The 22,452-nt window shown below is 32.4% G+C and overlaps 1 protein-coding gene across 1 annotated transcript; it reads right to left on the bottom strand.

The window, feature by feature from the left end:
* Positions 1–10,976: 10,976 nt before the first annotated feature.
* On the bottom strand, positions 10,977–11,778 carry LOC110738555 (agamous-like MADS-box protein AGL80). Its single transcript, XM_021918955.1, has one exon. The coding sequence runs from the start codon at positions 11,616–11,618 to the stop codon at positions 10,977–10,979; it is 642 nt and encodes a 213-aa protein (XP_021774647.1). The 5' UTR covers positions 11,619–11,778.
* Positions 11,779–22,452: the final 10,674 nt, after the last annotated feature.

Genomic DNA, 22,452 nt, shown 5'->3' with positions numbered 1-22,452 from the left:
CAACATAATATTTTTAGTGTTGTTGTATATGTTGGATAAATTTATACAAGTTTTTATTTGTAATGTGTTACTACTTCAGTTTTTATATTACGTCGTATTAATTTTTACGAAAGATTGTTCGGTATAATTGCTTATTTACAGGAACATGTATATTATAACAGGTTTTAATTAATATATATTAATTATATATAAATACATGATGTCGAAATTAAATAAAATGAAAATTTAATTTAATAATTATTTGTAACGGGCAGCAGAATTGTCAGTTACAAATAACCAGTTATTCGTAACGGGCATTTTTGTTTCCCGTTACAAATAAGTGTTAAATTATATACAATAAAACTTTATTCGTAACGGACATTTAAGATGTCAGTTACGAATAATCACTTATTCGTAACGGGCATTTTAGGTGCCCGTTACGAATAAGGACTTATTTTAATACAAAAAAGGATTTATTCGTAACTGACATTTCATATGTCCGTTACGAATAATGAGTTATTCGTAACGGACATTTCATTATTCGTAACGGACATTTGAAATGTTCGTTACGAATAACTCATTGTTCGTAATGGACAGTGCCCGTTACGAATAACAATGGCCATCCGTAACGGCCGCATACGTAACGGACGCTGCCCGTTATGGATGGCCCCTTTTTGCCCGTTACGGATGACGTTTTTTCCACTAGTGTATCTTTTGATCCAGAAATCGGAATAAGATAAATAAGATATCGTTGGAAATATTTTGAAGCTACTTTCTAACCCAATTTGAATCAAATTAAAATATATTGTATAACAAAAGATATAGCCGAAATAGTGAGACAGTGTCAGTTTTGGATAGAGTTTGACATTTTATTCATATCTTTTCCGTTATAGCTCGAAATTGATATTATAATATATAATTAGAAAGATAATTTCAAGGGCTATCCAACCATATAAAATTAGGATAAAAAATATTAGGCACGAAAATAATATCTGTCTATCTTTGAACGTCTTTCAATTCAGATAGAAATAGGATTTTCAAAAAAAGGAGTTTTATTCAATTTCAAACTATTTAATCTTATCTTTTCAAAAATGATAATGAAGATCTTTTAGAAACTTATAGAAGCTTCTAATTAATCCTAATTGGTTTAGGAATGGGATTAAATAATTTGGACCCTCCACATGATCATTGGGTCGTAGGTAAGGTGACCTTAGGTTCGGTTTGGGCTAGTTTAATATTTTGGCCATAACTTATTCGTTATAATTCGGATTTGGGCTTATAATATATCGTTGGAAAGCTCTTTTAAATACCCATACAATTATTCAATCAATGGACCCATATTATGAACCAAAATAAACTGGAATAAACGTTTTTATAAAAAGGACACGAAATGAATGATTTTAAAGGATACAAAATGAATTATTTTGGGTTTAAAGGTACGAAAAGAGGAAAATAAGTTATGGTTTGGGGAAATGGGTAGGAATTGGGTTGGTTTATGAAAATATGGATTTGAATATGGATTTAAGCACTCCAAAGATTAAAGACTCAACCCGACCAATAATGCGGTAAAAGGTTGTTCATCATCGGGTTTGGTTTAGTTTTGGGGAGACATTTTTAGGTGTCTACAATTACCTTCATGGTTATTTATCCATCATCATAATAATCAACCATAACACTCATCATTGTTCTTGTTCCTCTATTTCTTATCCTATATTGCTCAAATTCCTTGTATATATATACTTGTCATTGCTCGGGTTCCTTATATCTTGTTTCAATCATAACTTATTCTTTCTATGCACAACTTAACATACACATTATATGATAATCATCATTATTTTACAATCATCAAAACCTAATTACTCAACAATTACCTTGTGAAAAATTTTCACGCCTTTTTCGCTTCTCTTTTTTTTCGCAAAATCTTTAAGCAAACTATTTATACCTTATGTATTTTCTTTCCAGATTAATTGACAATCATATTCCATATATACCCAAATGAAATATTTTTGAATATCTTTTATATACTTTGTATTTTGTTATATTATTGTGAAAAATATTTAACAACGGTGCAACATTGCACGACATTTTAATCTAGTTTTATTATGAAAATTAAAGAATTGGTAGATTTCTTTCAAAGGGTAAATAAAGAAAGTGGATATAAAAAATGAGGGGAAATAATAATGGTTAAAGGTAATTAATAACCAATCAATAAAGATACAATTCACAAATATATATTTAGGAAGGTAGGTGGATAATATAATTACATTTGTAATTATTTGGAAATAAATCAAGTGAAGTAAGAAAAAGGCTAAAATTATTTTTTTCAATATATTGGTAGAATAAAGTCATGTTCTTTTCACCTTATTTTTGTTGAAACGACTAAACTATTTTTTTTAACTGAAATTACACTATTTTTGCTTATTTTCGATTATTGAATTATTTTTACTGACGTAAATTTATTTATATTGATTGCTTGTTATTTTCTTCTAAAAGTTATGCCCTGTTCTCTTTCATCTTTACTATAATAATGTTGGTTGAATATAATTTCAGTTTAGTAACTAAATTCAGTGTAGTAAAAAATATATAACTTTTAATTAGTAAAAGTCAATAACTTCAAAGAACAAATATAATAGTACGTGAATCAATAAAAATAAATTTTAATTAGTAAAATTAAATTAGTCAGTTGAAAAATACTTTTTTGTTTAGCAAAAATAAGGTGAAGGGAATAAAAACTTATTGATAAATAAATATTTTACTGAAATGAATTTTTTTTTTTTGTTAAACTTAAATTATTGTTACTAAGCTAAAGTTACATTTTCTTAATTGAATTCTGTATGCTTCAACTTTTAAAAATTCTATAGGGTGGTAGAGAAAATTTTTTCTTATATAAAGTGTTCTCCTATACAATGACCTTGCTCATATATAGGCCTTCTGTGGTTAACCCATCATTAAAAGCCTACAGTAATTAGACTCTAACTTAATTATCCTTTAGGTAAATTACTAACCCACTCCTTAATTAACACTACACTATCACCAAGCCCCACCACCTAAGCCACCACTACCATCTCGGAAACCAACACCACCACCTCGAGAACCCCTACGCACCTCGAAAAACCTGGCCACCACCCAATGCAAAAAATCTCAAACCCCCACCCACTACCCTCGAACCCCTGAACCTCCTTGACTTCTGCCCCTGACCACCTCGTAATTACACACCCCGTCCCAAAAACAAGACCACCACTCCAAAAACACCTCACCACCTCGAAAATTTATACCACCACCCTAAATATGCCCACCTAGTATGGAAATCCAAACCCACACCATTCCTCCATCCTTTAAATGATATTCGACATTGGATCTGCCGCTGGTCGCTGCCTCCTCTTTTACCACTGGTAAAACTTTAGGTTAGATTATAATATCCTTGATTTTATGATTAGGCTTTTTTTTTGGGTGGGTGGGAATATTCAGGGTGGTGGTTTAGGTTATTGAGGTGGGTAGTAGGACTTGAGGAAGATCAGGTAAGGATTTTTGGGATGGTGATCAGGAGTTTGGGGTTATGTTTTTAAGGAGGTTGCAATTTCAGGGAGGTAGATTAGGGTGGCCTAGCTAGTGGGGGTTTTTGAGGTGTTGGTGTGAGAAAAGGGGGGTTATCATTATTAGTGGGGATGGAGAGATATCGGGCTTATTTTTAGCTCGCCACATGAAATTGTGAAGAGTGACCACTAAGTGAGATATTCTAGTCATCGATTCCTTATGTGTGCATGGTTGACTCTGTTTGATAGTCATTCAAGTTGATTGATAGTCTGAATGAGGTGATTGGTTGGCTAAGATGCTTGCGTGTCCAATTTCGATTTCGAGATTGGTATTTTAAAATGTATTATGGGGTGAAGCATGTTTATTTAGCTGTTGATTGTCGTTGATTGTCTTGTTTGAGGGACTATCTTACTCTTTTTGTGTTCCATGTTTCAATGCTTGAGGACAAGCACTGGTCTATATTGGACGAGTTTGATAAGTCGTATATTGTTCGTGCTTTTAGAGTCCATTTAGATAGTTTTCGAGTCTAAATTAGTTGTTTATAACTTATCTTAGCCTGATTTGGTTTAGTTGTGATCATATTATGCTTTTATGGGTAGTTTCGTTGTTTTTTTTATGTATTTTAGAATGAACGAGGCTAGTTTGGATGAACACGAGAGTTCATTATGATGAAAGAGTATTATCCCGTATCCTCCTTGTCAGGGCAACATTGCCCTAGATGGTAGCCACGGCAAAGAAAGGAGAAGAGGTTAGCAAAGTATAACTATGAAGTTTCTTCCTCCCATTACCCTGGCAGCCTGGAGAGGAAATGTGCTATTATAAGCTTTAAAAGTCAGCATTCGCTGAGAATGTCATCCGCACCCGACCGGGCAACCTTGCCCTGGCAGACCGGGCGGACAAAGTACGAAAATTGGAGGCTTTAGAAGAGGCGCAGGGTGTAAAAGTGTGCTTCTCGCGTCCGACCGGGCAACCTTTCCCTGGCTGCCCGGGCAATTTTGGGAATTCATTTTCCTATTTTTCGGGATTTCTTATTATCTTTACTTCTTCTTTTACTTTTATTTGTAAACCCCAATTAAAAACACTTAGTTATTATCTTGCAGCTTTAAAACCTTCATTAGAACCCTAATATTCTCTCTAAATCTAGATTAAATTGCATTTTCAAGTTTTGATCTTTGTTCATCAACAATTGGTACTTTTCTTCATTCAAGTAATTGGTATTCATCTTTACTTCTTTTACTTTTATTTGTTTATTAATCATGTTTTCTTCATTAAATATTGTTTTTGCTTTCGTTAATATGTGTGAGTTTCCTTATTCCAAGATCTAGTGGAACCCGAATATTATTAATGCATGATTTAATTCTTTAAATCTCTAATGATAATTGCAATTGATATGCTTAATTGATTAGTATTGTTATTAATCCATTGTTTTAATCGCAACGGGAATTGAGTTTTGGCGGGTTTGAATAAATCAGTCAAGGGTTTGAAGTTCATCATGGGAGTAGTTGAATGGATGATTAGGAATATGGTATTGTGCTCAAGGTCTTTAATTTACATGATTTCATGGAAGTAGGCTTGATTGTGATTAGGGAAGCCATTGGTAACTCGGGAGAGACCATTGGTACTATATATGGATTCCTTTTCCTCATTAATCAATTGAATTATATGTTAGGGGTAGAACGACTGTTGCATTAATTTTATTCTTGGTGATGCTTGATCTTGGGTGTTTTAGCATTTGATTTGTCATATTACTAAGATTTAATCGTTTTAATTAGTTCTTTAGTTATTAATTTTCACTTATTTGATTTGGTTACCTGCTTAGTAGTTACTTGAGTCTAATTAATTAGTTGAACCATAGTCTCTTGGGATCCGACCCTTACTTGCCCGTCTACATAGTAGTGGTCTTGTTAGGTTATTTTTGTTAGGTACGCGACACACCTATCAAACAACATCCTTGTAATTTTAGCCCATCTTTATTTTAAAATTATATACCATAGGAGTATTATTTACCGTTTTCTATGCTTCATAAAAGGAAACTTAGAATTTTTTTTTTTTTTTTAAAGAAAAAAAAGGAAATTTTGCCAATTACTACCGTAAAGTTTTCTATTACTACCACACTCCACTTTAGGCCAATTATGATGTCACCATTCCCCCTTAACCCACGGTAAACCTAAGTTATGCTATTAAACAAAAAAACAAAAAAATCCCTTCTAACCTAAGGTCAGTGTATAGTAGTAAAAAAAAAAAACATGAATTATACTAATATGCAATTTGCTAATCTATGACTTGATTAGTAGTAATGTAGAAAATTAAACCTACTGAAGTTTTTTCAAAGAGGTAAATCTCACAACAGAACTGTTGCCTTCTTATTGAAAACACCTATCAAAATTTGTGAGCTGAACGATCCTAACGATAAACTTTCTAAATTGTTGCAAATCGAACTTGATTCCTTCAATCGGGTCATTACCTACAAATTTATGTACAATTTCTTAACTAAAAAAATACTTTATTATACGTACTTGATAACCTCTTAAAAGTATGAAAAAACAAATTAAAATACACACTTACTGTAACATTCTTTTCATCCATCATCGTACAGTAAATTTTTTTGCTTCACAAACGCAAAGGGAGCGAAATTCAAAGAAAATTATCATTCACATGATGTTGATACATTAGTGATCCTACTAATCTAGTCATTTTCCTTATTTTAGAAATAAATCCCTTACATCTTTTTGTTCCAAGCCAATGTTTTATACTATATTTTTCTATTGATTCGAACAACCACGACGCAAAAGGTATAATATCTAACTTAACCCCCACTACTTGATCTTCTATATTTTTTCCTTGTACTTTATCTTTTGGACAAACACAACAAAAAGGAAAATTCTCTGAAATATTCGGGCCAAAACTTGATAACCGTCATATGCATTTTTATCGACATTTGCAAACCCCCTTAATTTTACCTACCATTATTGTTCCTCAATCGTATTTTCAACACCGATGAAGGACAAACTCAAGACTCTTAAATCACTTCGATTTGTTTTAATTTGTTTGACCTTAAAAATTAAAATGTTTCCTATGGAAAAAATTATAAATATTTAATAATAAGATATGAAAAATAAAATTGATAAATAATGTTAAAAAAAAATTATGTATTTACAAATTACATAAAATTATATAAATTAACAAATTATATGTAACTACTTAAAAATTATGTTACACATAGATAATACATATAATTATGTGTATTAATTGAATACTCATTTACATATTATTATTAAATAAATCATGATTTTTCCATATTGTAAATATTTGAAATAATAATGTTTATTAAATAAGTAAATTAATTGACTCTATTATTTTGAAGTTAGATATGCTTTACTTATAATTCCATTCGCAAACAATACGGTAATGATTTTGACAATGTTATTAAGAAAAAAAATTTCTATACATCACATCGGTGACATTGTAGATAGTATTATAATTTACTCGGAATTCCACGAAATTTCTTGCACCACAGGTCAAATACACATGAAAAATAGTCCTATTAACATATTCCCGAAACAAGGGAGTATGACTCACAAAATAAGACAAGTCCCTGTAAATCAGTATATTTAACATTACACTCATTTTTTATCTTTATATTTAAACAAATATATATTAACCAATTATATTAAGAATTAAACAATCACATTAACGTAATAGCGTGTACATAATAATAAAGGTGAAAGTACCGTGCATATAAATTTTCCTAAAAAATAAATAAATTTACAAGTTGTAATTTTATTTTTTGTTTGCTAATGTGTTATCAAAAGAATCATTTTATAGATACATATTCCTGTATATATTTTTTAACTAATTTTTTTAATCTACATACTTCTTTAATTACTTATTTAATTTACAAACTTCTTTTTTGAAAAATCTACTTAATTCTTTGATTATTTTTTTTAATCCACATACTCTTTTAATTATTTCTTATGAAGCTATTATTAAAATAAATACTAAGTAGTAAATATTAGTATTGTTAAAAATGACAAATAAACACTCATGCAATTCTTTCTTTCAAGGTAATTATCTAGTTGACTTTGGCATTCTCCAAATAAGTCCTGTGTTAATCTCACCAGAGATATATTGTTCTCAATTTGATATGATGATGGCTGAGTATCCATGTTCGCGAGTTGCACAACTCGTTTGGCGAATTTTCCAAATTGAAATACATCGTACTTTATCCCATCGATCAGATTTGTTATTTCTACAAAATTATATAAATATTATTTATAACTACACTTACATTGTAGCTATTATACTATAACTATTTATAATCTAAGCCAGTAAATTTCATAGAAATGATCTCAACCGCTTATATATTCGACCAAAATAAAAATGAATAACAGTTACAAATTTAATTTCAATTTTCTCATTTCAATTTTCAACGACATTGATGATTTATAACCTTGAAAATATTTCAAAAATGATAAAATAACGATCAAACCTAGCTTCCATAGATTTAATCATGTAATCATGGTTAATCAATCTCCATAACAAATAATAAAATTATGAAATAAAAAAATCCAAATAACATATTTAACAATTCCTAATTTCCATTAATATATTATATAACTTTATTTCCATGATTTTTTTACTATTACATTTAAGCATTGCAGAGCCTTAAAAGTCTTATAATATCTTTTTTTTTTAATTACGATTGTTACTTAAGATTTGAGAACTTTTCGGATTTTAGAAGTTAGAACTTGAAACTTGATGACAGATTTTGCTGCAAAATTGGATGTTACTTATGGTATTGATGATTTTACTGCGATCTTGAATGTTAATTAGGATATTGATAGTAAGTTATGGAAAATTAAATTGTTAAATAATGTTACAAAAATTATGTATTAACAAATTACGTAAATTTATTTATAAATTAACAAAATATATATGATTACATAAAAATTATATTGCACAGAGTTAAAACATATAATTATGTGTATTGATTGATTAGTCATTTACATATTATTATATAAATCTTGATTTTGTCTTATTATAAATATTTATTATAAAGCTCCTTATATAAAAAAAAGTGGTACAAAAGATTATTTTATATTACATAGGTTGTGGCGACGGTCCTTTGACTGGATTTCGACCATTGACCTACTTTTTTTCGGCAAAAAAGTAAAAAATAAAAATCATGTGTGTTGTACATGACATCTTAATTTTTTTTTATTCCCATTTTATCCACTTTTACCCACTTTTCCCATTACCTTGTTCGATTTGTCTTCAATTTTATTTCGAGACACTAGAATCCGAGTTTAATAATTTGTCTTCAAGTTTAATGCAAGACACTATAATCGGAGTCAATTGCCGGAATCCGGTCAAAAGACCCTCACCACAATATAAGTGAGATAAAAGGACCTATTGTGCTACCTTTTTATAAAAAAACATTTACAACAAAAGATCTAAAAGGACATTTCTCAAAAAAATTCCTGAAATGTACTCAGAAACTTTTGTAAACTAGAAATTAAAAACAAGTGTAGCATTACACACTAACATTTTTGTACTACACTTCCCATGAAGTAAATTTATCACAGAAATTAATTTTCGTACATAGTTTTTGTGTTATTTTTCAAATTAATCTTCTGTAGAGTTTGAATCGATCCTCTAAAGTCAATAAAAACCATAATCTACTGATGTACTTTCTAATTGATGAATAATGCTCTTCTAATGATGTAAAATTCGAACAACACGTTGCTGGAATTTCCAATAGTATCTTCTGTAATAGATGCAATGTATGAATGTATGATACTTAGATCAAGGATAATTTTTTTCAAAACTGAGTGACTTGGTTCACTTCCAATTGCCGCTAAACATAAGTGCAATTTTTCTTTCATTAGCTTAGGTTGTAATTTGCTCGTTTTTTATGAAGTTCTCTTTGTCAAAAACAAAACAAAAAAAGAGTGCAATTTGCATTATAATGTTTGGGTGTTTCTCTCTTTCTCAATTTTTCTCTATTTATTGCATTTCTATTTTTTTCTCCCTTCTTACACTTATCTTCTTAATTTTTTTATTTCAGATTTAATGATGAGACGTATGGATAGCTATTATAACGATCATTTATACTATTATATTAAAAGGCGTTATTAAAAACACTAGGCGCCATGTAGACTCCCTCATTTCGCCATGTCACTTACTCAATTTCTTATTATGCCACGTCATCCACTCAACACCTTAACATGACACGTCATCCACACAGCCAACAATAATACTCCATGTTTTCTCAACTATATTGGAAAAAATATATAGATGAGAAGGTTCGAACACTTGACCTCTGTAAAGAAAAGTTATTGTTCAACCATCTAGACTAATTGTCAAATATGCTTTGACCCTGCACAATAAATAATATTATACTATAAAGTACTTAAGACACATACTACATACACACTATTAGATGCTCTAAAAATTAGCAATTGCACAATTATAAAAGTAGTAACCCGAGGTAACGCTCGAGCTACTCACTAGTTATATCATGGAATGGAGGGGACACTATGATATGGTTAATTAAAATGTGCTCAAACAACCATATTAGAGATTAAAAGTATTATAGATTATGTACGGGACACTGTTAGGGTTTGTCCACTAAAATATGTTAAGCTATTAGTGATCCATTATTACGCATATCGGCTAACTCTCCATAACGGCCCTAATCACGGCCACATGGAGAGCTACTTACGAACACGTAGGCACTTGTTGCCTACAAAGTCAACTTGCCACCTATGTTGATAGGGGGCACCGGCTTGATTGTTTTCCTATATTACCCAAGCATAATCCTATATCCATTGTTAAGGTACGATTTCATTATCTCGCTCTCTCTCCTGAACTACAAAATTGTCCGTCTTCGTGTGAATATGATGGCATCACTACTACTCCTAGTATAGCCACCTTAATTTTGTCTCTACATACTTTACACGTATTTGTAACATTGAAATCTACAATTTGTATTTAGCTCCTTAAGCCAGCATTGCTTATTGTAATATATGAAAGGAAAATTACATGTCACATATTTTAAATATGAAATAATAATTAGGAAAATGCTACACATAGCCCTTAGGGCTACATATAAGCATTAAAAATACTCTTGAAAACTGTTTAAATTTTAAAATCATGACAAATTCACACTAATTACATTGATTAACGTGTGTTTTTGTCATGAATTCCTAATTTTATACAATTTCCAAGATTGTTTTAATACTTATATATAGCCCTAAGGGCCATGTATAGCATTACCCTAATAATTATAGGAGAAAAGATCAAATTCATTGGCAATTCCAAATTTAATTTGCGTAAGATTATAAAATTGTGATTAATAATCTCATTGAAATTTATGCTTAGGTAAAATCTATGGGACAACAATAATGAAGAAAAAAACAAAATATTTGCAACTAATATGAGTTTGTGGACTTGCACTAATCTTAACGAAGCATCATTTCAATTTTTTCTAAGGTGAAACATCCCACTTTTGTCGATAACGATGGAGTATGATTGATACTAGCACACACTCTACTTGAATCATCGTTATTAGTTAAATTTATAGATTCACAAACAGGAGGATTATTATTATTATTATTATTATCACCCTCCTTAGTAACTCTAATCCGATATTGGATTGTTCTTATCTTATCCTCAATCACCCATAGCAAGTCCCCTAAATCACTAGGGTTAACTTGGTCAAGAGATGATTTTACATTCAAGATGTCACTCACCATATTCGAGATTTGTTTCTCACGGTTCTTTCTTTGAAGCTTCAATAATCTTTCCTTTGCCTTGATCACACTATCATTTAAGAAGGTGTATTGGTTAAACCCCCTTTGAGATGGATCAATTTCCGACTTACTATAATAGTCGGAGATAATCCTTTTTACTTCTTCCTCGGAAGAAGGCCACACTACCGGTGCTTGCTCCTCTTGCCCGTAGATGATAGCACAAGCATCAACTCCACATAAGACACTTAGTTCCCTAGTCTTTTTTACCAAGTTTTTCACTCTTTTTCGGTATGTCACTCTCCTAGAAGAGTCATTTTCTATGAAAGCTAGTTTCACCTTTTTCCTAACCATTTTGAGAATGAAGGAATGAAGAGCTATGGGTTGGAGATGAGTGAAATTAATATGATGGATGAATAGATTGAAGTCTTAAGAGAGTATTTATAGATTTGATTATGCAATATTCTTTTGATTTTAACAAAATATTTGTTCAATATTATATGATCATATCATTTGTGATCTATTTTGATTATGTATTATATGATCATTTGTGATCAATTTTGATAATGTATCTTAAGAGATATATGACATGATTATGTAATTATAATGAGATTGTAATAACACAAAATGCTTAGCTGGTGATTACATAATTTTGGATAAGTTATATGCTTATGAAATTCGATTTGTATTGTTTGGAAATTTAGGATATACTATGGATAAAAAAAAAATTATTAAGAATAAGCTATTAAATATTTTTATTATAATTTTTATTTTTAGGGGAAATTCTCATTGCTGAACTCCAACTTTTTAATTTTCTAAGTGGTAAACGTTTTAAAATTTTATTATCAAAGGTAAACTTAAATTATTGATTACCATTGATAAGTGTTACTTTAATAAAAATCCTTAACTATAGTTAGTTTTTTTTTTTTTTTTTTTATAAAAATTAAATTATTATAAAAATATTTTTCAAAAAGAAAAAAAAAACCCCTCCCCAACCAAACCATTAGCCTCTCCCCCCTGTCGGCGGCTTGGCCCCTGTCGGTGATGCCTAAACTCTCCCACCCTTGGCCGACGACATTTCCCCTTCCCCATTTTCGCTGCCCACCCCTTCCATATTTCTCCCCAACCCGACACCCATCTCCACCCCAAACCGCCCCAAAATTCGCCCCATCCCCTTCCCAAAACTATCCCTACCCTGTTTTCTAGACACCCAAAACCCTAATCACCCACTCGAAACCATTCAAAAACCCGAAACCTCCTTAAAATCCGTTTTAACCGTTTTCTAGGGTTTTGGATTGCAGGGTGGTTTCGGGTTTGTAAGTGCTTTCGAATGGGTTTAAAGGGTTTGGGGGGTTGGAAACTGGGGGAAAGGTAGAGAAGTAGGGTCGCCGATGTCGGGGGTTAGGTAGGGGTTCCGGTCGCCGACAAGGGGATAGAGGATCTAGCAGTGGGTAGGGGAAGGGGTGGTTGATTTTTTTATTTTTATTTTAGTATAATTATTAAATTGTTAAAAATAATTAAAAAACTTACTATAGTTAAATGTTATTGTGTAAAAAAATAAAAAAAAAATCTAACTGTATGTAGTTAATTTTTTTTATAAAATATAATAATTAATGTCATAAGTAATAAATACAGAAAGTTTATGAGTACCAAAGATAATTTTATAAAACTTTGTTCACCATAGAGAATTTGTTGAAGCATAATGGTTTTGATGATGAGAAACTAGAACTAAAAGCAAACTCAACTAATAAAGATTCTCTAGCGTGTGATTAGCCTAGGTGAAAATTGATCTTGGTGATTGAAGAACCATATGAAACTAAGAAGACATGAAGAAGATCTTTATTGAAGAAGTTAAACAAATTAGAGGAAGAGTTCTCTAACAAGAACTAAGTTCCCTAACAGGAACTTGAAGAAAAGCATGTTTAAGTTCTTTGGTGGAACTTAATATGCTTGGATCCCAAGTAATCTACCTGATCGAAGTGCGGCGCAACAATAATATTTAGTTAAGGTTTTTATCTTATAAATTTTATTGTTAATATGTTAAGTAGGTTAGTGCACGAAATTTATTAGAAACGTGATAAGTTTGCTTGGTAAATAAAATAAATATGGAAAATAATAAAAAATAGATTTTAGGAAAAGATTTTCTAGAAAGATTATTTTCTTTAAAATCGGTTTGTTAAAAAGATAAGTCTCTTTAATAAATATCTTTTTAATCTTATTTTCGGAAAAGATTTCATCCCACTTGATTTACATAAAACCGTGTTTAAAGATAAGTTAAGTGAACTTATTTATCTTTTAGAAAACCTACTTTCCATACGAGTGTTACTTGTATAAATAGTAGAGAGCAAAATGGTTTTAGGTTTTTGTGAGTTTATGCGTGGAGAAATCACATTGCTATAATTGAGTAAGTTTGCCAAGCTTCTAATTTGTCATATTAGTTTCGGATTTCGTGCATTTCTTACCTATCATACTAGGTGTCATATATTTGTATTGGTTGGGTTATTTGGGTGAATTTATAGTTTGATTTATATACAGTTTTGTGTTGACTTCTAGGTGAAGTTGTGAGTCTTGTACTTAGGTGGTACAAGTGTTTTAGTACTTTGGCAGTACGTGTAGTGCTTTGGTGGTACGTGTGAATTTAAGTGTGGTGCTTAAATTGGGTAGGATAGGGTCCTATCAAGTAGCAAGTCCAGTGAGGAACTTGTGAAATAAAGGTCCGTGTCTAATAGGTTGTAACTTGGTGTTTGTCCTATTATAGTGAAGTGATTTATGTTTGAAATCCCTAAGGTAGGGTCGAGGTTTTACTTCCAGTTGGGCCTTGGAAGGTTTCCTCGTAAAATCTATGTGTTTCAGCAAGTTCCTATGTGCATTGTTTATTTATCCGGAAAAAGTAGTCATTAAGAACTCTATACAATTCACCCCCCTTGTATTAATCGTCTCAACTAACAATTGGTGTCAGAGCAAGGTTCTCTCGTGTAAGAAAATAACTTTGCTGAGTAAGTTCCTGGAGAGATGAATTACAAGGAGAAACTTGAAGAAGGGTATTCTACCCAACGTCCACCCATGTTCAATGGTAAGTTTTACACCTACTGGAAGAACAGGATGGAGATCTTTATTAAGGCAGAAAATTACCAGGTTTGGCGTATCATTGAAACCGGTGATTTTGAAATAACCGCAACCAATGAAAAGAAAGAGGTAGTTCCTAAACCTATTTCTGAGTATGATAAAGAAGATTATCAGAAACTTGAACTGAATGCTTTAGCTATAAAGTATTTGCACTGTGGATTTGGACCTCATGAACATAATCGTATCATGGGATGCAAGTTTGCTTAACAGATTTGGGATCTACTAGAGGTAACTCATGAAGGTACAAATGAGGTAAAACGTTCTAAGATTGATCTATTGATGTCTAGATATGAAAGGTTTGAAATGCAATCAAAGGAAACTATAGAGGAAATGTTTACTAGGTTCAATGATATAATTAATGAACTGAATTCCCTTGGCAGACACATTCCTATTGATGAACAGGCTAGGAAGATCTTAAGGAGTCTACCACAAGGTGAACGATGGAGATCAAAGGTTACTGCCATGCAGGAAGCCAAGGACTTCACAAAGTTCAACATGTAACAACTAGCTGGATCATTGATGACTCATGAACTACATCTGAGTTCCAACTCTAAAAGTTCCAAGAACAAGAATCTTGCTCTTAAGGCCCAAGACTCGGAGGAATCAGAAGCCGATGAGGAAGAAATGGAAATGATAGTTAGAAAGTTCAAAAGGATGATGAACTACAAGAAGTTTGATAGGAACAAGAAATATACAAGTTCCAGAAACACAACTTGCTTCAAGTGTGGCTCGAAAGATCACTTCATTAAAGATTGTCCATTACCAGATGGTGAGAAAGGAAAGACAAAGGGCAAGGAGCAATCCAAAGAGTCAAGAGTCTATAAACCTTACTTCACCAAGGACAACGTTAAGAAAGCCATGCTGGCTGCTTGGGGAGATTCAGATTCAGAGGAAGAGGAAGAACAACCTCTAGAGGAAACTGCCCATCTGTGCTTGATGGCGAAAATTGATGAAAAGGCAAAGCTGAAGGAGCTAGAATCTGAGGTATGGTTTTCTCAAAAAGAACTTAGACATTTCACTAAAGAAAACCTAATATTAGCTGTTTTAGAAATTCAAGAAGAACTGAAAGAATTGCATAAAGCTAAACAGAAAAGTGATGAAGCTTTGGTTACTTTTAAAGAAAACATTGAGTGGGTTGATAATTTGAAATTTGATATTCAATATAGATTCTTTAGTCTGTTTGATGATAATAATTATTTAAAAGAAACTATAGACAGGTTGAAACATGATAAAATAATGTTAAATGTGGAACTATCCTTGATGAAACTCTCTCTTAATGCTCCTGATTCTGAAGTTCCTCCACTTGCTCAATATCCGAATTTTGAAAAACTAAAATCTGATTTGGAAGATATAAAAGCGGATAAGGCAAGACTTGAGGGGGAACTTGAGAAAGCTAGGAAAGGCAAACAACCTGTAGATTACAGAGTTCCAAATTGGATCACCAAAGCTCAAACCAAAAGAACAGAAGGTTTGGGTTTCAAAAAGAAGTTCCAAAAGGAAAAGAAGTATGTTGACCTGCCCAGTAGTATAGTTTGTTATTTCTGTGGCAATACTGGACATAAACAGGTTAAGTGTCCTAAGAAAGAAAAGAGTACACAGAAAAATGAAAAACATGTAGAACAGATTTGGATCAAAAAGAATAAACCTACTGTTGTTACACAGGAACCCAAGGAAACCTGGGTTCCTGAACCTAATGTTTGATTTCTCATGCAGGTTCCAGTGAGGGGGAACAACACTTGGTACCTCGACATGGTTGTTCTAAGCACATGACTGGAGACTCTTGATCTTTAAAACCATCTCTAGAACAACAATGGTCATCATTGTTAAAATCGTCTAATTTGAAAACTCTCAAAACTCCGAAAACACCATTCAAGAAGAAACATCTCCTTTAGCCATGGTGAACTACAAATCGTCTTCTACCTCAATCAAAACTCTTGAAAAACCTAAACCACATCTCCTAAACCTAAAGAAGTAGACAGTAAGAGTGATCAAGAAGAATCTTCTGTCTCAAGTGTCCTTCAAAGGTTAAAAGAGTGGAAAGAGAAGAAACAAAGGGAGAAGTCTCTTGAAGAGCAAATCGAAGAAATTGACGAGTTTGCTCAAGAGAAACACTTAGAAGAGACAAAAGAGGAGGACGAAGAAGGAGAAGAGATGAATGTGGGAGAAGAAGATCAGAACAATTCAGAAAAGGAAGAATCTGAAAAGGAAGATGAAGAAGAGGAGGTAACTGATCAAGCCGAACTTGAGTCACAGGCAGGGAGGTATGTTGTAGGACATCGTATCGATTTAGTTTGGTGTAGGAAAGCTAGATTCTTAGAGTTTCTTGATTTGATTAAGTTTCAAGGCTGGGAATTCTTGCTGTCAAGAGTCTCAGCAAACTATATGTATCCAGTTGCTATGACTGAGTTCTGTCAAAATTTTCAAGCAAAATTAGGGGTAATTTCTAGTGTAGTTGATGGTGTCAAAATCGAATTAAATATTGAAACCCTAGGTAAAATTCTGAAAACACCTACTGAGGGTATGAAACATACATCAAGGGAAAAGCTAGTGTCAAAGTAGGAAATTACTTGACAGGTGACATTGTTGAAGCCCTTGGTGGTCAAAGGGGGAAGAAGGTCATGAGTCACAATGATCTGAACCCATTAAACAAGTTGTTATTCAACTTAGTTAAGAAAACCATCTTGCCAAGAATTGCAAAGAAGGTAGAGGCATGCTTAATGGATATGGCTGTAGTTTTCTGTCTGTCTGAGAAAATTAAAGTCAACTTTCCTGCATTGATGTACCAGCATTTAGCACATTGTGTTCCAAGTAGGACAAAAGTAGGATATGGAGCCATTTTGTCTACTGTGTTTGAAAATGCTGGAGTGGTTCTGAAGGATAAATATGGTGCTCTAGATGAGAAGCCAGAAAATGTGATCAATGAGGAAACTCTAGCTGGACTGAGTTTGGAGGTAGTGAAAGGAAAAATTCAAAACATAGAGAAGGGAGAGAAAAAGAAAGAAAAAGTGACAGGGAAAAGAAAGGAAAATGAGGTGTCTGAGTAGCCTATAAGGAAGAGCAGGAGGATTTCTACCAGTTCAGTTCCTCAAACAAGCATAGAACAGCCTCTGGAGTTGGATGTTGAGGAAAGTATCCTCAATGGGCAAGTTGCAGAATTGGTGGACATGATGGAAAGAGTTGAATGAAGGATTCTGCTAGAAAACTTCAGATGCTAACCCTGGAAAAGCTGGTGCAGGAGTAGGGGAAGGAGTTAAAAGAACTCAAGAAGCTGATGCTAAAACAAGACAAGGAACTTCAAGAGCAAAAGAAGTTTCAGCAAGAACTGAACAAGGCTCTACAGGAACAAAAGGAGGAGTCCTTGTGAAACTCAAGAGTCTTGAAGAGAATCTGAAAGCTTCTGCACTACAGACAAAGGAGGACTACAAGAAAGTTCTGGAGTTTCTTGAAACCTATCCTATCTTATTCCTTTTCAATCTATATTCAGCCTAACCTATTTTCTCTATTTCAGTCATGAACAACTTTAATTTCTGTTTTAGTGTTTGAACAATTAATTTTGGTTGTAAATTTTCTTAAATTGTTCAACTGGATGATATATCTTTTGGTTTTTAATGACTAGTTGGAACTTTGCTTATACTTGTGTGTTTATGTATGTACTGAACACTTATGCAGAAAAGTAGAACTTGCTTAAGGTAACTTAGCAGCGCTGCCTTCAGTTTTCAACACTCGATGAATTGCTTGTGGGGCTGTGGCTAGATGCTTAATAACTTGAAAAACAGGACTTTTTGATAATGCCAAAAGGGGGAAAAGAAGAAGCAAACTTGGAGGCTAAAGTTGTTCTGGGTTCTAGTTAAGAAAGTATCAGAAATTTCTCTGATATGATGCAGTAGTAGTTTAGCTTATTTCTGTTTTGTTTATTTTTGCTTATTTTTGCTTTTATTGTTTTATTTTATTTTTTGTTTTGTTTCTGTGAGTGTTTACTTTTTGTCAATAAATCAAAAAAAAAAAATCAAAAATACGACCTTCTATTTTGTTTAACTTGTTTTAGAGTTTGCTTAAGTTTGTCATCATCAAAAAGGGGGAAATTGTTGAAGCATAATGGTTTTGATGTTGAGAAACTTGAACTAAAAGCAAACTCAACTAATAAAGATTCTCTAGTGTGTGATTAGTATAGGTGAAGATTGATCTTGGTGATTGAAGAACCATCTGAAACTAAGAAGGCATGAAGAAGATCTTTATTGAAGAAGTTAAACAAATCAGAGGAAGAGTTCTCTAACAAGAACTAAGTTCCCTAACAGGAACGTTCCCTAACAGGAAATTGAAGAAAAGCATGTTTAAGTTCTTTGGTGGAACTTAATATGCTTGGAGCCCAAGTAATCTACCTGATCGAAGTGCGGCGCAACAATAATATTTAGCTAAGGTTTTTATCTTATAAATTTTATTGTTAATATGTTAAGTAGGTTAGTGCACGAAATTTATTAGAAACATAATAATTTTACTTGGTAAATAAAATAAATATGGAAAATAATAAAATATAGATTTTAGGAAAAGATTTTCTAAAAAGATTATTTTCTTTAAAATCGGTTTGTTAAAAAGATAAGTCTCCTTAATAAATATCTTTTTAATCTTATTTTCGGAAAAGATTTCATCCTACTTGATTTACATAAAACCGTGTTTAAAGATAAGTTAAGTTAACTTATTTATTTTTTAGAAAACCTACTTTCTATACGAGTGTTACTTGTATAAATAGTAGAGAGCAAAATGGTTTTAGGTTTTTGTGACTTTATGCGTGGAGAAATCACAGTGCTATAATTGAGTAAGTTTACCAAGCTTCTAACTTGTCATATTAGTTTCGGATTTCGTGCATTGCTTACCTATCATACTAGGTGTCATATATTTGTATTGGTTGGGTTATTTGGGTGAATTTATAGTTTGATTTATATACAGTTTTGTGTTGACTTCTAGGTGAAGTTGTGAGTCTTGTACTTAGGTGGTACATGTGTTTTAGTACTTTGGCAGTACGGGTAGTGCTTTGGTGGTACGTGTGAATTTAAGTGTGGTGCTTAAATTGGGTAGGATAGGGTCCTATCAAGTAGCAAGTCCAGTGAGGAACTTGTGAAATAAAGGTCCGTGTCTAATAGGTTGTAACTTGGTGTTTGCCCTATTATAGTGAAGTGATTTTTGTTTGAAATCCCTAAGGTAGGGTCGAGGTTTTACTTCCAGTTGGGCCCTGGAAGGTTTCCTCGTAAAATCTGTGTGTTTTAGCAAGTTCCTATGTGCATTGTTTATTTATCCGCAAAAAGTAGTCATTAGGAACTCTATACAATTCACCCCCCTCTTGTATTAATCGTCTCAACTAACAAAATTTTATAAAATTGACGTTCACTAAAGAGAATTTCCCCCTTTTTTATTAGGATAAATTGTTAAAAATAATCCCAACTTTGGCCGGTTCGCTCAAAATAATCCCAACTTTAGATTATTTTTAAATAATCCCAACTTTAGGGGGTATTCGCTCAAAATGGACCTAACCGGTCATGTAACCTATTATACCAGGTTAAGGGACAAGTGTTAGTCCCTGATTCGCTGAAAAAAATATAAAAAAAACTGAAAAATAAAAAAAAAAACTAGAAAAAATTAATAAAAATACTTGAAAAAATTAAAATAAAAAATAAAAAAACCAAAAAAATAAAAATAATCCAGAATTATTAAAAAAAAAAACAGAAAATAAAAAACCAGAAAAATAAAAAAAATAGAAAAAAAAACTATAAAATTTAAATTATTTTATAAAATAAAATAAAAAAACCCAACTCCCCCTTACCCACCAGCAACCTCCCTTCCCTTCCCCCTGCCGGCGGCTAGCCCTGTTTGGAGTTTCTGCCGCCCCTATCAGCCGGCGAACTCTACTCACACTCCCTCCACCCTGCCCGATTCCATCCTTACCTGTATCCCACCACGACTGCCACCCTTAACATGAATCCCACTGACTCCTACCCTCATCCCCACCCCAAACCACCCCCAAAAAATCGACCCCCTGCTCGGAATTGCCCCTTCCCTTTTTTTTTTCTGGCCCCCCAATTTTAATTCCCCACCGAAAAACCCGGTAACCTAGAAAACCCATTTTTTAGGGTTTTGGATTTTTTGGGTTTAACGGGTTTATGGGTGCGAAATTAGGGTTAGGGGTGTCGGAAAACGGGGGAAGGGGTAATTTCGAGGAAGGGGCTGGTTTTGGGGGGTGGTTTGAGGTAGGAGTCGAGATGGGTCTGAGTGTAGGAGTCGGGGTGGGGCTGAGTGTGGGAGTAGGGGTAGGGCTTTTGGTTGGGGATAATGGGTAGAGGTGGAAGGTGGGTGAGGGTGGCCGGCACTGACAAGGGGAGGAGGAAACCGGCGGGGGTGAGGGGTGGGGGGCTGGTGGTTTGGGAATTCTTTTTCTTTTTCTTTTTTTTTTTATTTTTATTTTTATTTTTCTAGTACTCCATATTTTTAACAAAAAAAAAATTCTATTTTATTTTTATTTTTAATTTTTCTGGTATTTTTTTTTAATTTTTTTTGGTTTTTTTATGATTATTATTTTTATTTATTTAGTTTTTTTTTTATTTTCATCCACTCACAGGGTGACAAGTGTCACATAAATAAAAAAAATTACCTGCTTAACCGGTTACAAGTATTTTGGTTCATTTCGAGCGAATACTCCTTGAAGTTGGGATTATTTAAAAATAATCCAAAGTTGGGATTAATTTGAGCGAACCGGTCAAAATTGGGATTATTTTAACAAATTTTCCTTTTTATTAAGATATACAAATCTTTTTTTATTATTATTTTTATTTTTTAACATCAAGAAAACTAATAAACAAAATAAAACAATTACAAACTATCCTTTAAACTTTGCTAATACTACGTATTACATAAATGAAAAGGTCATCCTTTGTTGCAAAATTTCCTCAATCGTCCAAGTAAGTTGGATGTTCTTAAATGTTTCCTCTTGTAATATATACTTACGAGATTGAAAGAATCAGTATAAATTTTCACCAAACTCAGCTGCCAAAGTAAAGCCTAGTTCAAACATTTTAAATCTTTACATCTATTCTATAGTTGTGACTTTGCTGCAAATGATAGTATAAGGCTTGCTTGTTTGGAAGTTATGGTCCAATATATATGCATTCATATTAGTATTATGAAGAAAACAATAAGAATATTAAATAGAAAGAATATGTAAGGGACGTTTTGTTTAGTGTAGGTAATAATTGGTCTTCACCAGTGAAATTTCTTTTTTTGTTTAGAGGGAGTTTAAGGAAATGTTTACTTTTGGGCCAGATATAGTGACATATGAAAATACGAACACATATAATAGATTTATATTATGAATATTTGAATTATATAATACTTATTCAGTACATGTTAGTAGTTATTTAATTTCTTATACTTTGACAAGGTAGAAAACCCGATTACAATTATTGGGGGGGTGGGGGGTGGGGGTTAGTTGTTAAGCTTTACTCTCTTAACCACCCTTACATAAGTAATTAAATAACCGGGGAGATATAAATACAAATATCATGACCTGCTAACAAGTTCGGGGAAAGGGGGATATAAATATCATGACCTTCTGACAAGTACATGTAGGGGGGTTGATCATTTCCTTCGTGGATGCTTAATTTAGGTGATCAATGTTAGCTCTTTTGTACTACTTAAACCTGCAAAAGTAAAACCTAGGGTATTTCATACCTTTTTTTTTTTTTTTTTTTTTTTTTTTTTTTTTTTTTATCTTCTTATATGGCATGTGTAGTTTACCATAAATCTTTGGATTGGACTAGAAAATAAAGGTAGTACGTGGGTATGAGCATAGGGTGCATTTGATTATTGATTTCAGAGACATGGGATATCTACAATAGAGCCAACGAGTTCTACTTACACTTGATCACTGATTGAGTTCTTACTCATTAAATTCCCACTCTCATCCTCGGTGTTAAAGATTGATTTGGTGTTAATTATTGATTAATATAAGATGATAAAATGTGCTATAAATAATGAAGGTTTGTCAATTGCCAAGGAACTTGGTAATATCAAAGAT

Source organism: Chenopodium quinoa, unplaced genomic scaffold (assembly GCF_001683475.1).
Source record: "Chenopodium quinoa cultivar QQ74 unplaced genomic scaffold, ASM168347v1, whole genome shotgun sequence".
Taxonomy (NCBI): Eukaryota; Viridiplantae; Streptophyta; class Magnoliopsida; order Caryophyllales; family Amaranthaceae; genus Chenopodium; species Chenopodium quinoa.
This window is presented reverse-complemented; position numbering and strand designations above follow the sequence as displayed.